This window comes from Gossypium arboreum, chromosome 4, assembly GCF_025698485.1.
Source record: "Gossypium arboreum isolate Shixiya-1 chromosome 4, ASM2569848v2, whole genome shotgun sequence".
Taxonomy (NCBI): Eukaryota; Viridiplantae; Streptophyta; class Magnoliopsida; order Malvales; family Malvaceae; genus Gossypium; species Gossypium arboreum.
Genome location: NC_069073.1, coordinates 34,423,633 through 34,439,227, shown reverse-complemented (window position 1 = coordinate 34,439,227; position 15,595 = coordinate 34,423,633). Strand labels below are relative to the sequence as shown.

Sequence of the window (15,595 nt, the reverse complement as noted above, 5' to 3'; positions counted from 1 at the left end):
GTAGAGATACAATTAGATGGTGAATAAAATATGGAATTTAAGAATTATGAGTCTATTTTCATATGGATGGAACAAAACAGGTATATGAGTTATATTTAATGAGATGTTTAAATTTTTGTGAAACAGGGCCAGAGCGATTTCTGGATCCCCTGTTTTGACTTTGTAAATTCACCATAAATTTTACAAAGATAATTAGAAGTCACGCTTTATATTTACAGATTCCTTATTGAGTCTAGTTTTATTAGAAACAAACGGCATAGTCATTGAAGTTCTGTACAGGGAGATATATGATTTGTAATACACAGAGGTCAGAGTAGTCAAACCCTAAAATAGGGGAGACTTTAACTAATAAACTGTACTAATTGGCCTGACCAAAAATTCTAGAAAAAAAATTACTAGATAGATATATGATTCTAGTTTCAGGAAAAATTTACAGAATTGGATTTCGAGTTTCGGAACTCGAGATATGATTTTTAAAGAGACTATGATGCAGTTAGTCAGCTTGTCTGGAAATTTTAAAATGAATTGTATGAGCTGTTTAAGTAACCGTTAACACCTCGTGTTCGACTCCGGCAACGGTCTCGGGTACGGGGCGTTATAGTAGGACTTTCTATTTCAGCTTCGGTTCCAACATTAGCTGCAAAAGTGGTTGAATATGGACTAGCTCCATCAGCTCAATTTAAAATGAATTAGATATTTTGAAAAAAAAATTCAAATGGTAATCTAAATAAATGCAAACGACACTCACAACTCAACGCTTCAATGTTAGTTATGAATTTGATGCGTGCCTAAGTTCTAAATATTTCAATACTTTAATAGCAGAATAGAACAAGGAGAGAAGGAATGCGTACTTCAAAATTTGTTTCTGAATACGCATTTTCATTGAATAATGAAACTCTTTTTAGTGCTCGAAAACACATTTCACAGATCAAATAATTTTATCAGATGTGTGCTTCAAAGGGTATTAAATGTCTCAAAACGTGATTCAAATTTTACTCGGGATTCCCAGGATCAGGTACTTTTTTGGTAGGCTTTAATGGAAATGTAAAGAAAACTTGTCTAGCTAGGCGAGCTTCCCCACTGACATGATAGGAAAGCTTGCCTAGCTGGATGAGTTTTTTTAACATTTACACTAAAACCTGCAAAAAAGTACTTTAACCTCGAGAAGTTTTTAGACGATTTTAAGTACATTTTGAAGATGTTCAATGAAAACACTAGTCCTGCGACGTGTTTTCGACCACAAAGATTTTTTTCTTTGCAATTTCACCCCTCCCCCACGCCTATAAAAGGGGTTCCCCCTCCATGCTCCATCATCCGTATAAAACATCATCTCTCTCAGCCTTCATCCCTCCACTTTACAATATTTCTCTCTCTCGATTTTCTTCCCCGCTTCAGTGTTAAAATTTTTTGTCATTAATAAAATTTTTGGTTTAAGGTATTCTTGAGTTATCGGTGATGTGATATTGTTCTAAGAAGCTCACATTTCATATATCTTACCGAGATGAGACCATTACCTCTGAAACATATCCTGCGGAAATCTGGTTTCAAGATATTTTGCTTTATATGGTCACTAGTGGAAATTTACGTAGAGGTCTCAATCGACAACCGTTATGTTGTCATGGATCAGAGTACAATGGGGGAGCCAGCTGGCGGTCGTTATGCGAGCACGAGCTTAAACTTTTTGGATACCCAAAGAAAAGAACTATTCAGTTTATTTGATATTGACCTCACTTAAATTTAAAGATGACTAGTTGGAAATAGACATCTTTGGTTTACATTGCATGTAATTTCTATGCTACACATTCATGATTGATCTATGTCATTTGACTATATTTGTATATGTGACCATTGACGAGTTTAGTCATGATTAATGCTTTAATCCTATATGGATAGTCGATGGATGATATTGTTATAGAATACCTGTTATATATGATATCAAATTTTGAGCTCATATGGTTGTACAATTAGGAAACATATGTTGCCCAAGTGGGAGATTGTTGGATTAAGATTCTCAATTATGGGCACATATGTATAATGTATAATACTATTATAAAGTGTGATACAAAATTAAGTGACCAATTATGTTATAAGTGTCATATGTCTTAAAGTGTCATGGAAATAATGTGTAGATACCATAAGTAGTATTTATAATTTGATGATGGGCCAAATTATAAATACCCAAAATTGATTTAATGATCAATTATTTTAAAAAGAGGTAGTGGTCCCCAAGATATATATATATATATATATATATATATATATATATATATTTCTTTTCCATCCCATCGATAGTTATACAAAGAGAAATTATTTTCCTAAAAGATTAAAACTTTCGGGAATTTCCAACAATGGTTTCATGTACACTTCCTCATATAGTTTTGTTTTTAATGATTTGATATGACAGATCCTAATTTATAGTTTTAAGTTTACATTAGATTTTTACGGTTCTAACACGCAGTAAAAAAATAATTACAAAATTTCACAACTTTTGATATAATTTATAAAAAAACAAAAAAAAAATGCTTTATTCTCCTTCCTCCTTCCTCCCGCACTTGTGTGTTTAATAGGTTTTGCATTAATACTAAAAATATATATATATTACCATTAATAGAGAAAGCAAACAGCTAGAAGGGATGACACCATTTCTTTTATCTTCTTTTACTGTGATAACTAGTTGCATGGATTAGGGGTGAGCATTCGATCAAATCGAATAAAAAATTTTGAGTTAATTAAGTTAACAGGTCCTATTTTATCATCTTAACTCGATTTAAAATTTTTTCGAATCAAGTTGAGTGAAACGAAATTCGAGTCAAGTCGAATCAAATGAAATTGTTCAGTTAACTTAAGAATTAAATATGTAAAATTAAAATATTATTACAGTATAACTAAATACATGTTAGAGCACATAAATTTGAAACCATATATATATTTGAAAACCTTTTAAAGTAAAAAAAAAAAAAGAAAAAAAAGATACCTTATTATGATAAACTTGAATAATTATTATTTTAGAAAATTTTAAAATTTTATTTTCTTTATATTTAGAATTTTTAAAAATTTATAAATTTTTAAAATATAAAATTTGAAATTTTTATAAATATTTTAATTTTTTTTTTAATTTTTGTTAAGGAGAGACCAATTTGTTCATTTTCAAGATTAACAAAGACCAAAAGGGTATTTACACCAATCTATTATTCAAATTATTTGAGTTATTAGAATTGTAAAGTTCAACACGACTCGAACTTGAAATTCGAATTACTTATTCGAGCTGACTCGAAAAATTTAAATAACTCGATTTAATTAACCAGAAATTTAATTTTTTCGAATCAAATTATTTCTACTCACCACAACCTCACACTTATCGCTAAAATATAATATTTTATTCCAAAGGTGAGACGTGTTAGGATCCCATTTAAAAAGATTACATTGTAGTGTTTACCAAATTTATGACTTAAAAAGATTCGCTTTAATAAAGAAACTGAAATCATTTTTATTCCCTATAAAAAATTTTCATTATAATTTGATTATTTTTACTTAATAAATTGTTAATTGAATAAATCCAATCTGATTTTTATGAACCCAAAAATTGCACTAGTTGTGATATTAATAAATTATGATTTTATGTTATTTGCGAACAACATATTACCCAATCCAAGAATTTAATATATGATTTGTCCCATATTGTAAAACCCAATTTTTGCCCGCACCCAATAAAACAGTCCAGTTTTGTTACAAAAATACAAGCCCAATTACCAAACAAAATTCAAAGCCCAAAATCAACCCAATCCAATTACAAACCCTAGCCCAACAAAGAAAAAAAACAAAACAACAAAAAAACCTAGCCCCTTTGTCCAATATTACGCGCTAACCGCCTCTGTTGTACTACCACACATGGCAAAGATACCACTCCAGCTCTCTTCCGTACCTGCGAAAAAACAGACAAACAACAGCAGAGAATAGCAGCACATAAGAACAAAAGAACAAAAAAAAAAAGAAAATTGTTGTAGTTAATATTCGGCTATAAAGCCATGAACAACCTCTTTGTATTTTTACGCGCACAATAGCAATCAAAAATCAGAGTGCAAAGTTTAAAAAAAAAAGGTGCTTCTTTTATCTTTTTGAAATAAGTAGAGAAACATTAGAAACCTTACCGATCGATTTTGCTTTCCCCTCCGTCAAACGCTGCCAATATTTTAAAACCTAATAACCCATAGGGGTTCTAATGAGGTTTCAAATGGCGTGGAGGTTGCTGTGTTTTCATTTGCTTTTTTTTCCCTTCTATTTCTAAACCAAATCGATTTTAAAATTTTTTAGCGTCTTTAAAAAAGAAAGGGGGACAAGAGGGATCAAAGGGGGGTTGAAAAGGGTTGATTTTGGATACCCCGGCCGCCATCTACTGCGGAGCTACAGTGGAACCACAGCTGAGGCTCGCCGTGCCCCTTAGCTAGATTCTAGGTTTCCCCCAGAGAGAAACCAAAACCCCTTTCCCCTTTTTTTAAAAAAACACGGAAAGAATGAAGTCTAAAAAAAAATTTGACGTTTATTAGCCATAGCAAACGACGTTGCGTAGGGCCTGTTTCAGTGGCCTCAAAATGGCGTTGTTTTGAGCCTATGACCCGAAATTCGACCCTAACCCGCTTAGCATCCGCGTGTTTTTGGACCAATGGTCTATTTGTGCCCTCAGTCCTTCCGCTTTTGAGGCTATTTTCGATTGGGTCCCCATTTAACTTTCTTTTATCTTTCGATTTTACCCCTGAATTCTTTTTCAGTTTTATTTGGGTCCCATAAGGAACGACGTCATTTTTAGAGCAGAGTATATTTCCCCATTCGGTCCTCAATATTATCTACGGGTTATGATTTGGGCCTAACACTGTTTTTATTCTGATTTCTCCCCTTAAATTTTGTTTAATTTGCAATTTAGCCTACTTTTTATCCCTTACTTTTATTTTTAATTTTACACTTATATTTTAATTCAGTATTTCATTTATTTATTTATTTTCAAACATTTTTATTTATTTATCGAATTGCATTAGTTTTGATTCATTTATTCATTTATTTTTCCTATTGACTTGTTTGTTTTCATCCATGCCTTTATTTTTATTTTTTATTACTTTACTTTTAATATTCTAATCATTCATCATTACTATTATAATTATTATTTTATCTATTATTATCCATTTACATGCGTTCTATTATAAATTTGCAGCTTTAAATTTTATTTACATTCTATTTTAACTTTTATGTTCAAAATTTTTATAAACCATTTTCCTTACATTCGTTTACGTACTTATTTATTTGTTTACTTGTCTCATTTATGTTTTTAGTATTTTCCTTTTGGTATGTCGTTTCGTTTTATTATCATTGTTATCATCGTTATTATTTATTTGTTTATTTCATTTTATCTTGATTGTTAATATTGATGTTAAATTGCATTATAGGATTGTTGTTATTATGAATAATAAACCATTCATTAGTATATTGATATCTTTGTCATCCATAAGTATAATGTCTTATCCGAATGCTATTTTTTTTTATTTTTAAATGTCGCATTAAATTTTACCTAAATTCATAAAAAGATGGATTCTTTAATAAAGGCAATATTTCGTGTTTAGAAATTCGAGAGATCGTGCCCTAACGTACTGGGTTTTGATTTTTTTTTTTCGTTTGATCTAAATGACCGAATATCCTTTTAAAATTAAAATGCATGAGTTTTAAAAATCGAAAGACAAGCTTATTCTCGAGGGTTTAAAATGTCGTGTCTTAACGTACTGGATGTGGCATCTTATTACTTCAGGACAAGAAGGTCTTTAACATCTGTTTCGATTTATTCAAGTAAATTCTTTGTAAAAATCAACATTAAAAAAGAAAGGATCGTATTTTTAAATTCTTTTCAAGTTTTCAACTTTCGGCGTTTAGATATTAATTAATCAATTAGGTACCAATTTTGGGCGTTATGAGGGTGTTAATCCTTCCTCGCACGTAACCGACTCTCGAACCCGTTTTCTCGAATTTCGTAGACCAAAATTGTTGTTTTAGTAAATCAAAACATTTTATTAAAACGATCAATCGTAAGGTGACCCGATCACACCTCATAAAAAAGATTGGTGGCGACTCCCATGTTTGTTTTCTTTTCAAAATAAATGCCGACCCCGTTTAAAAAAAAAAAGGGTTTCGACAGCTTGGCGACTCCACTGGGGATTTGAGAGTCAAGCTGTAAATTGATTAATTTATGTCTTTTCGTTGAAAATGGAAAATTTGATTTAAAATACGATTCTTTCATCGCATTTCATCTATCATCTTTGTTATATTAGTTGAAATATCTGCTTTATTGGTTCGAGTTATTAGATGTTTTTGCATATTACATTGCATGACTGCTCGGTCTTACCCTTTAAGTGGGAGTGAGAAACTAGTCCTTCGTGAGGTTTTCACCTCTATGTAGGATAGTGGATCGCTTTTAGGATACATTCGTACATATGTCTTCGTGAGATTTTCATCTCCATATAGCCATAGGTAAATGTATTCCATTGAACCGAACTTGGTCTATATGAGCCTATAATGGGTGAGGATCGAGGAATCTGCTAGTTCAAGTACCTTGTCTTTAGAACCGAACCATATGTAGTGACCCATAGGAGCCCACCCTAGGTAGAGCAACACCAAACCATTAGCGGTTGTCCGAATAGGTGCTATGCTTATTATTTCTTGCTTGCTTTAATATGAATTGTACTGACTTATGTTGTTTTACTTGTGACTGCACGACATTTTATCATAAAAAAGGTGTCAGTTCAAGTTCGATTACTAAATAGAGAGCTTGTCATGGAGAATGAATTTCTTGATAAAGTGGAGGATAATGCAGCTGTCTGTAAATGGTCGAAGAAAATGCAATTAGAGAAAGGAGATAGCTTGGCGAAGGGCTACACGTAGGAGTTATAAGACTTCACCCATATCAGCGTGACACAGAATGATCTCCGAGAATTGAAGAAATGTGGGCCCAATGGGGTGATGAAATTAAGCAGCTATTCTACGATAATTATGGTGATCTACCCTATTTACTCGACATCAAGGTAGACAAGTATCTGTTTTGAGCTTTGGCCCAATTCTGGGATCCAGCCTACAATTGTTTTACCTTCGGGAACCTAGATTTGGTGCCCACAGTGGAAGAATATACAGCCCTACTGTAACACCCCATACCCGAGTCCGTTACCGGAGTCGAACACAAGGTGCACACAGACTTAACTTAATTGTTTCACAGTCCATAAAAAAATTTTCCAGACTAGCTGGTTACTGCATCACTGTCGCCTTAAAAATCATATCTTGAGTTTTAAAGCTCGAAAATCAGTTTCGTAAATTTTCCCTGAAACTAGACTCATAAGTCCATCAACATATTTTTTTCTAGAATTTTTGGTCGGGCCAATTAGTACAGTTTATTAGTTAAAGTCTCCCCTAATCCAGGGTTCGACTACACTGACCTTCACGCATTACGAATTAGATATCTCCCTGTACAGGGCTTCAATACTGATGTCGTTTGTTTCCATAGAAACTAGACTCAGAGATGAATCTATACATGTATGGTATGAATCCTAATTATCTCTGGTTAATTTACAATGAATTTCCAAAGTCGGAACAGGGGATCCAGAAACCGTTCTGGCCCTATTTCACGAGAACTTTAATATCTCTTAACATATAACTCATATGACCATTTCGTTTCTTCCATATGAAAGTATATTCATCAAGGTTCATTTACATAATTTATTCACTATTTAATACCATTCCTACTATTTTTAGTGATTTTTCACATCCACATCACTGCTGCTGTCAGCATGTGCCTTTAAGGTAGGCTTTACCTATTTCATGATTTCCATGATTCAATTGGCCCCTTTTGCATACATAGCACAAAGTGTGATCATGATTAACCATTCCAATGGCTAATCGTTATAAAACAATTCCATACCTCATAATGATCAACATACAAACGATTATAGTACTATGCTAAAACGATATAAGCCATTTTCGCATGGCTATCCAAGTTTACACAAAACCGAAAGGTACATGACCTACAACCAAAGGGTAGTCCTATACATGCCATTTCAAAGTTCAACCAAAATTGTACCAAAATGGGGGCTTTGATAGTGTGGATGACTTCGACTTCGATGATCCCGAATCCGATAGCTAACGAGCAAAATCTATAAAACAGAGAGCCAAAGCAACGGGGTAAGCATTTTAATGCTTAGTAAGTCTCAAGTAATGAAATCAGCTTTGACTAAAGTATTACATTTACAAAACCAAATGAATCACTTATTTAATACACATTCTCATAATCATACTTACTTCACATTACTGACCCTTATGTTTAAACACAAAGAACAACTTAGCCAAAGGCCGGTAGCTCGTTTATCAACTGAGCGAATACTTACTTGTAAGGAATCAACTAATTCAAGCACATACGAACATACCTCATTGCTGGAATTTTCACAAGTGTATAAACTGAAATTTTTACAGCAAGATTGCTCATTTCAGTCACGTACCTTGAGATTCAACCGGATATAACCACAAGCACAATTGCCTTGGTCTTAACCGGATTTGGTGACTTGCACAATTGCCTTGGTCTTTAGCGGATATAACAATTCATACGAATGCCTTGGTCTTAGCCGGATATAATCACTAGCATAAATGCCTTGGGACTTAGCCCGGGTATCATTCAAATGCTCATGTACACATATATCAATAATCACGACCCATCCATATTTCATTTTCGTTACTAAGGCTCAAACACAAAATATTTACCAAACCTTTACAATTTCAGCTCAATAGCCACACACAAGGAGCATGATTTCAATATAATTCAAGTAGGGTCATTACTCAAGACTTACCTCGGATGTTGTCGAGCGATTTACGGCTATTCGATCACTTTTTCCTTTCCTTATCCAACTGTGGTCCTCTAAGCTCTTGAGCTAATTCACACAAATTTAACTTATTAAAATCTCATTATGATAGCTTATGGCCGAATATGACAAGGAGTTTAAATGGTCATATGGCCATCCTTTAGCTCAAGTACACAATGGTCATGCACATTTTTAATCACAACAAGCAATTCAATACAATTCATTCAAACATCAAAGTGAAGCTCAAGGTACTTAGCCTTTATATACATTAGACATTAGAGTCACATGTGTACGAAATCACGAATCGAATTCAACACATTAGTTAGTACTCTCCTTAGCCGAATTTTCCAAGCCAAGAATAGGCATCAATATGCTTGCCTCTAACCGAATGCATGCACACCAACTCCCCTCATGTGGCCGAATATGCATGTCCATGTTGAGGCCAACTATACACTTAATACCACACAAAAAAAACAGCATACATTTTACTAACTAACGCATTACATATTGTAGCTCAATACACATCTCTCATTTACTTCATAACAGAAACATCATCACAAGCAAATATACACCTTGAAATAGTATATATGTCATACCAATACATCATGTGCAAACATATATTCATGTAAGTGCAAGGGCCGAATCTCAAGTTGCTTATATCCAAATATAAACACATATCCAAAACTCAAATCTTACCTACCATGCAACATGCATGAATCATACTCATGGATCTACCATGGCCGAATACACCACAACACCATACCGTTTCAATTTGGTCATGGTTAAACAAAGAACTTAGTGTCTCACTCAAAAATGCTAAAAGAAAATCCAAGAGTCCTCAATCCCCCATCACAATGTATCATTATCAAGCTTGATATTTAGCATGCAATGGCATTAACACAACATCCACCTTGGCCGAATATCATTCCCATGTCATAACAAAGATTTAAACCATGGGCTAATAAGAACATCAAGCTAGCAACTAAAAACATGCATAAATCTCATGGCACAACCTCAAACATACCTTAATCTTGATGCAAGTATAGCCAAACCCTTCCTACTCCTCTTCCAAACCAAAATGAAGCAAAATTTCCTCTTCTTCCTTAGGATTTTCGGTCAAGAGAGAATGAAAAGGATGAACAAAATTTTTTTTTTCTTTCTTTGTTTTCTTTCTCTCATTCACGGCAAGGGGGGGCATGGATAAGACCTTTTTTTTTCTTTCTTTGCCCATGCTCTTTATTTTATTAATTCTAACATCAAGCATTCACCCAACATGTTTTATGACATGTTTTGCCCATGATTCTTTGTCATGGCCGGCCACTAGGCTTTAGTTTAGGGAAATTTGACATGCAAACCCCTCATTTTTGCATGCATGATCAACTAGTCATCACACATTTCCCTATCCCACTTTCAAAGTTTACTACTAGGTCCTTTCTAGTGAAATTCACATTTATAACTCTAAATCAAAACATCAAAAATGTCACACATGAGTTAACACACATTATAGGCATCAAAATAAATTTAAAATTATTTTTATGCCTCGGTTTTGTGGTCTCGAAACCACATTCCGACTAGGGTCGTTTTAAGGCTGTCACCCCTACTACGTTGTCCAAGGGTTCAGGTTGACAAGGCCTATTCTAAAGCTGCCAATGTTCCGAATTTTGTGAAGAAATTAATGAATATCACCGTAATGAGTGAGCAGTGGGTCACGACTTGGATTAAACAGAAAGGAGAAAGAAAATGAGAGGCCAAGGCGAAAACCCGCAAAGGGCATTTTGAGACCTTCTAAAAAATAGAGAGGCTAAGGCGAAAACCACAAAGGGCACTTTGAGACCAAAGGGGTTTTGAGTTGAAAACCCGAAAACGGCGGCTCAAATTTTGAAAATGGGGCAGGTGGTAGTCTCATCCTCTTAGAATTAACAAGAAAGGGGAGTGTTACGTCTTGGGGCATTGACAAATACTTTAGATCCCCTAAACACATATCTAGCTCGAAATGGTCTTCGAGAAGTTTGAATAGAGAAGCTCGTGCTGCAATATTTGGGGCACCTATTTTCATTTTATTCATTTTGTACCTTAGCAAAATTTTCAATCTTGATTAATTTACCCACTTCGAGCTTTTCTCTTAATAAAATTCTATCTTGTTCATTGGGATAGTTTTTTTCAAGTATTTTTCATTAAAGTAATAATTTTTGGACTTATAATATTCATATAAAAGAAGTTCTGTATATTACTCTAAAAAGTTTATAAATGGTATAAGAACCTAAAACAGGACTACTAGTTAGAACTAACCCAAATTCAAAAGTTGGAAACATTGGAGGAAGGATAGTCCAAATTATGGCTATCTCTGCAAATCTTCTGTCAAAGACACCAGCCAAGTAAGAAGGCGCGGTAGCATATCAATGATAGAACCCCGTTGAAAAAATGAGCAATGACAACTTAAGCATTAAAAAGGGATCATTCTCGAAAATGACATTTTACATTCATGTAAATATCATTCACACACGTCTAGTTAGGAGTATTTGATTTATTCTGATCATGACATCCTAATCATTTGACATAAATAGGCCCATCAAACAGATTTTACAGGTCCTGTTCCCAAGAGAACAGTGTAACAGACCAGTGAAGTCACAAATCATGTACCTCTGAAGTTGCAATAGGTTGGATTAAGTCACCATGTAGCATCTTATCTCCATGAAATTTTAGTGGAGCAGATTGAAGCCACAAGTCTCATCTCCCTGAAGTTGTAGCGGAACAGACTAAAGATAGTGGATCTTACTTCCCTTATGTTACAGTGGAATAGATCAAAGCAACAAATCACAAATCCTATACTCCTAAAGTTGCAGTGGGACGGATTGAAGTTACCATGGTGAATCTCGTCTCCTTGAAGTTGTAGTGGAGCAGATTCAAGCCACAAGTCTTATTTCCCTGAAATTGCAGTGGAGCAGACTAAAAATAGAAAATCTTATTTCCCTGAAGTTGCAGAGGAACAGATTTAAGCCACAAGTCACAAATCCTATAACACTGAAGTTGCATTGGGACGGATGGAAGTCATCATGGCAAATCTTATCTCTCTAAAGTTGAAGCGGGGCAGATTGAAGCTACCAACCTTATCTTCTTGAAGTTGTAGTGGAGCAAGTTGAAGTTACCAATTCTTATCTCCTTTAAGTTCTAGCGGAATAGACCGAAGCTACAAATCTCTTCTCCTTGAAATTACATTGGAACAGATTGAAACCACAAACCTCACTTCTCTGAAGTCACGGTAGGGTGGATCAAAGCGACAAGATGCAGTGAATTGAAATGAGGCTCCCTGAAGAAGAGGAGTACTAAAGAAGTCAAGACTCGACGAGACCAGACAAAATTGGTCTTTCTTAAAAGTCTTTGCTATGTTCTCGTTACACGACAACGAGAAAATAAGAGCTTATGGAGTTCACAACTCACATTTATAATGCAATTTGTTGCTTGCATGAAAGAGAATTTGATTAGTAAGAGCAAATTAATATTCATTAAAATGTTTGATTTTTAGTGTGATTTATCCTTAATTAACCTAAATGTTTCTATTTATAGTGTGAATGTCATTATTTCCTACAAATGAACCCTAATTTTAATTAAATGGTTATTGATTAGCACACCTAACACCATCAATTTTCATGTTGAAATATTGGTTTGAGAATGTGATGAGAAGAATAGAGGTTCAAAATATAAAGGCCATCCTTTTTTATTTTATAAAATTTGAGAAATCAGTTTTTTGGAAAAAAGTAATCCCTCTAATTATATTTATATTACTATTATTCTTGTTTTATCAGCTTGATGTTAATAATTTTGAATTAATGAAAATTTAATTAAAAAACTTGTGGAATTTTATCATATTTTTATACAACATAAATGAATAGTAAAATGTTTGTATCTTTTCTTTCTGAGTAGAAACTCAACCAGACATGTCGGGCGCACGTGTTATGGTAAAAGTGCAATCAAGGAGCTAAGAGCTCAAAACGCGTTTTTATTTATTTATTTATTCCTTTAGGAACTAATATAATTAAGATGGGAGATCCTTTTTCTTTTTTCTTTTTTAAATAATATAGAAAGTACCGATTTTCGCCTTGATTTTTCTTTTTAAATATTTATACTTTTTTAATTCTGAATAATAAAAGCAAAAGAGAAAAAAGTTTTATAGAATGAAAATTTTGCTTTTGAGGAGGAAATATTTTTATATTTGTATAAATTTCCTTTATATGATAAATTATTCATCTCCTGGTTTCTCTAATTAAGTTAATCTTTCCTTTTTTTTTAATATAATATTTAATACTATCCATAGACCATCCCAATCCTTAAATAAGAGGATAATATATTTCAACGTACTTGAACCTACGTTCTCCTACACTGGTAACAATATCGATGCCAATTGAACTAAGACTCAATCGGCAAAAACAATTGATTCTAATCCCTACTAAAAAATATTGCGTAATGAATTAATTAAATGATGGAATATTAATGCAATTCAATTGGTACAGTTGTTATTGTAAAAATAAAATTTAAATACACTAAACTATATATTGTCTTTCAATTTAAGAGTTTGAGGTTGGAATATCAAATTTTACAATTCTATTTATTTTAAATTAGTCAAAAAAAATCTCCCAATCATAACTAATGGGGTTGGTTGATGCAATTATATAACTTTTTTTATTTGTATTTTAAAGTAAGACTTTTATTATATTTATATTTAGATGTTTATATAGAATGTAGTTAGATAATGTGACACCATGAGTATAGCTGGAGATTGGATAATAAAACTAAAATGAGTGAAGATTTAGGAAAAGAGGAAGCTAGTTTGACAAGTAACCATACGAGAATCTATATCTAGAATATAAAATTAGGTAACCAAAGTTGCTTTAATAAAACAGTAGACATAGGGATAAAGACGGTCATGCGTTTTTCATTAAAAAGATTAGAAATTATAAATATAGAGAAACCTTCATATGAAATCAATTTCCAAAGGTACCTTTAGGTCAACAAGATCGATTGAAAAAAAAGGTAAGGCTACATATCTCCCATAACTAACCTATATTCCCATTCCCATATAGGTATATATCCGACATAAATGTATTTTTTTTATATTTATATCGGAATATGTATTCAACACAAATATTTAAAGGAAAATCCAGATAACACCGTAATTAATTATTTTACTGAAAATTCTCAACTATTCTTCAAGTCCGGAGAGGCTCCCAAGGTGAAACAACACAAGTATCATCTAGAAAACAAGTGGTGTCAATGGTTTCTTTAGATTGTGACATTTCCAAGATTAGGGTTAACACATTGGCTTGTTGGCATTGCATGGTCACAACCTCAGCTTGTGCCTTGGCCAGCTGTGCTTGGAGGTCACTCACTTGCTTTTGAAGCTGGAAAATCGCTCCGGCAGACCCGTATACCGGATCCCGAATCCGAGAACTGGCCTCGTACACCATGCTACTTACTGCATCTGCTCTTTGGGACTCTGGTAGTTCCTGAGAATAGTTTCAGTTTTGTTAGCATAATTGATTGGAGATCCAATGTTTTAAAGAAGAGAATTTTCTTTTTCTTTTTTGGAAAATTACCAAGTTAAAATTTATTTGGAAATCTGGCAATCATGCCTTTGGTTGACAATATGATGCATGCCCTTGGCTAGTCAACTTTGATTTTTTTTCCCCTTATATTGTTAGTACTTGTATTTTTTATATAAAAGAAATCGGAAAAGAAATAGAGATATTAAAATACACATTTTAAATTCTATTATCTATTTCACACAAAACATAATAAACATGATAAATTTAATGGAATATATATTGTAATCTTGACCGACTTGTATAAACCGTTAAGTTGCACATTTTATTGGCAATTGAAGTCAAGATTTCCTCATTGCATGTGAATTGTAATCGTGGCTTAGACCTTTTCACAATCAACACTGTGACCCTTTTTTCCTTTTTTAATTTGAGGAAATCAATATATTGATTTTTTTTAAAATAAAGTCATTTGATAATGAGATTTAAACAGGAATTTGACAAGGGAAAAAAAGGGGGGGGGTACCTGCAAGGATTTGATGATGTTGCTAGCTCCAAAAACTCTATGAGCAATGATGAACTTAGAAGGCTCAGTTGGTGGGAAATAAGGAGCCAAAACACACTTGTCGACGCAGCGACGGCGAAGGATTTTGCAGGCAGCACAAGGGCCGAGAACAAGCTGAGGAGAAGCTGCTGCTGCTCGCGGCGGTGATGGTGGTGAAGAAGATTGAGAGTCTGGAGAAGGAAAACTTGGTGAAAACTGAGAAAGTGGTGAAGAAGGCGACGACGATGGAGAATAAGAAAACGTGGTTGGAATTGAGATTGGAGAGATTGAACCTCTCTCATTGTTTTCCATGGTTGCCAAAATGAAGAAAATAAAAACCAAGTGTTGTTTGTTTCTCGAGAAAAAGAAGGGAGAGATAGAGAAGGTGGCTTAGTTTAGTTGAAAGCAGGGAAAGGGATTTGTATAAATAGAGAAGGGAAATTGGAAAATAAAAATATCATAAATATAACCTCATCAAAACCCTTCGATGATGTCATGATTGTGTGAAAAGGTATGCTTTTGTGGGCGCAAAATTGTTACTATTAGTTAATATTGGTGTTAATTTATGAAAAAATACAGTGTATAGGTTTAATGTATTATCAATTGATAATAAAATAATGCATAATCATTTGTGTAAGATA

The 15,595-nt window shown here is 33.4% G+C and overlaps 1 protein-coding gene across 1 annotated transcript; it reads right to left on the bottom strand.

Moving 5' to 3' along the window:
* Positions 1-13,802: 13,802 nt before the first annotated feature.
* LOC108459708 (LOB domain-containing protein 1-like) lies at positions 13,803-15,387 on the bottom strand. The gene is made up of 2 exons (XM_017759108.2): positions 14,937-15,387; positions 13,803-14,377 (listed from the first exon to the last, which is right to left on the bottom strand). Exons 1-2 carry the CDS (start codon positions 15,264-15,266, stop codon positions 14,081-14,083), a joined length of 627 nt encoding a protein of 208 aa, XP_017614597.1. The 5' UTR covers positions 15,267-15,387; the 3' UTR covers positions 13,803-14,080.
* Between the last annotated feature and the right edge of the window lie 208 nt (positions 15,388-15,595).

Coding starts and splice junctions, on each gene's coding strand:
- LOC108459708 (XM_017759108.2), bottom strand. CDS start 15,266: ATGGAAAACAATGAGAGAGGTTCAATCTCTCCAATCTCAATTCCAACC. Junction 14,378..14,936: donor ACATCATCAAATCCTTGCAG/GTACCCCCCCCC, acceptor AACTATTCTCAG/GAACTACCAGAGTCCCAAAG.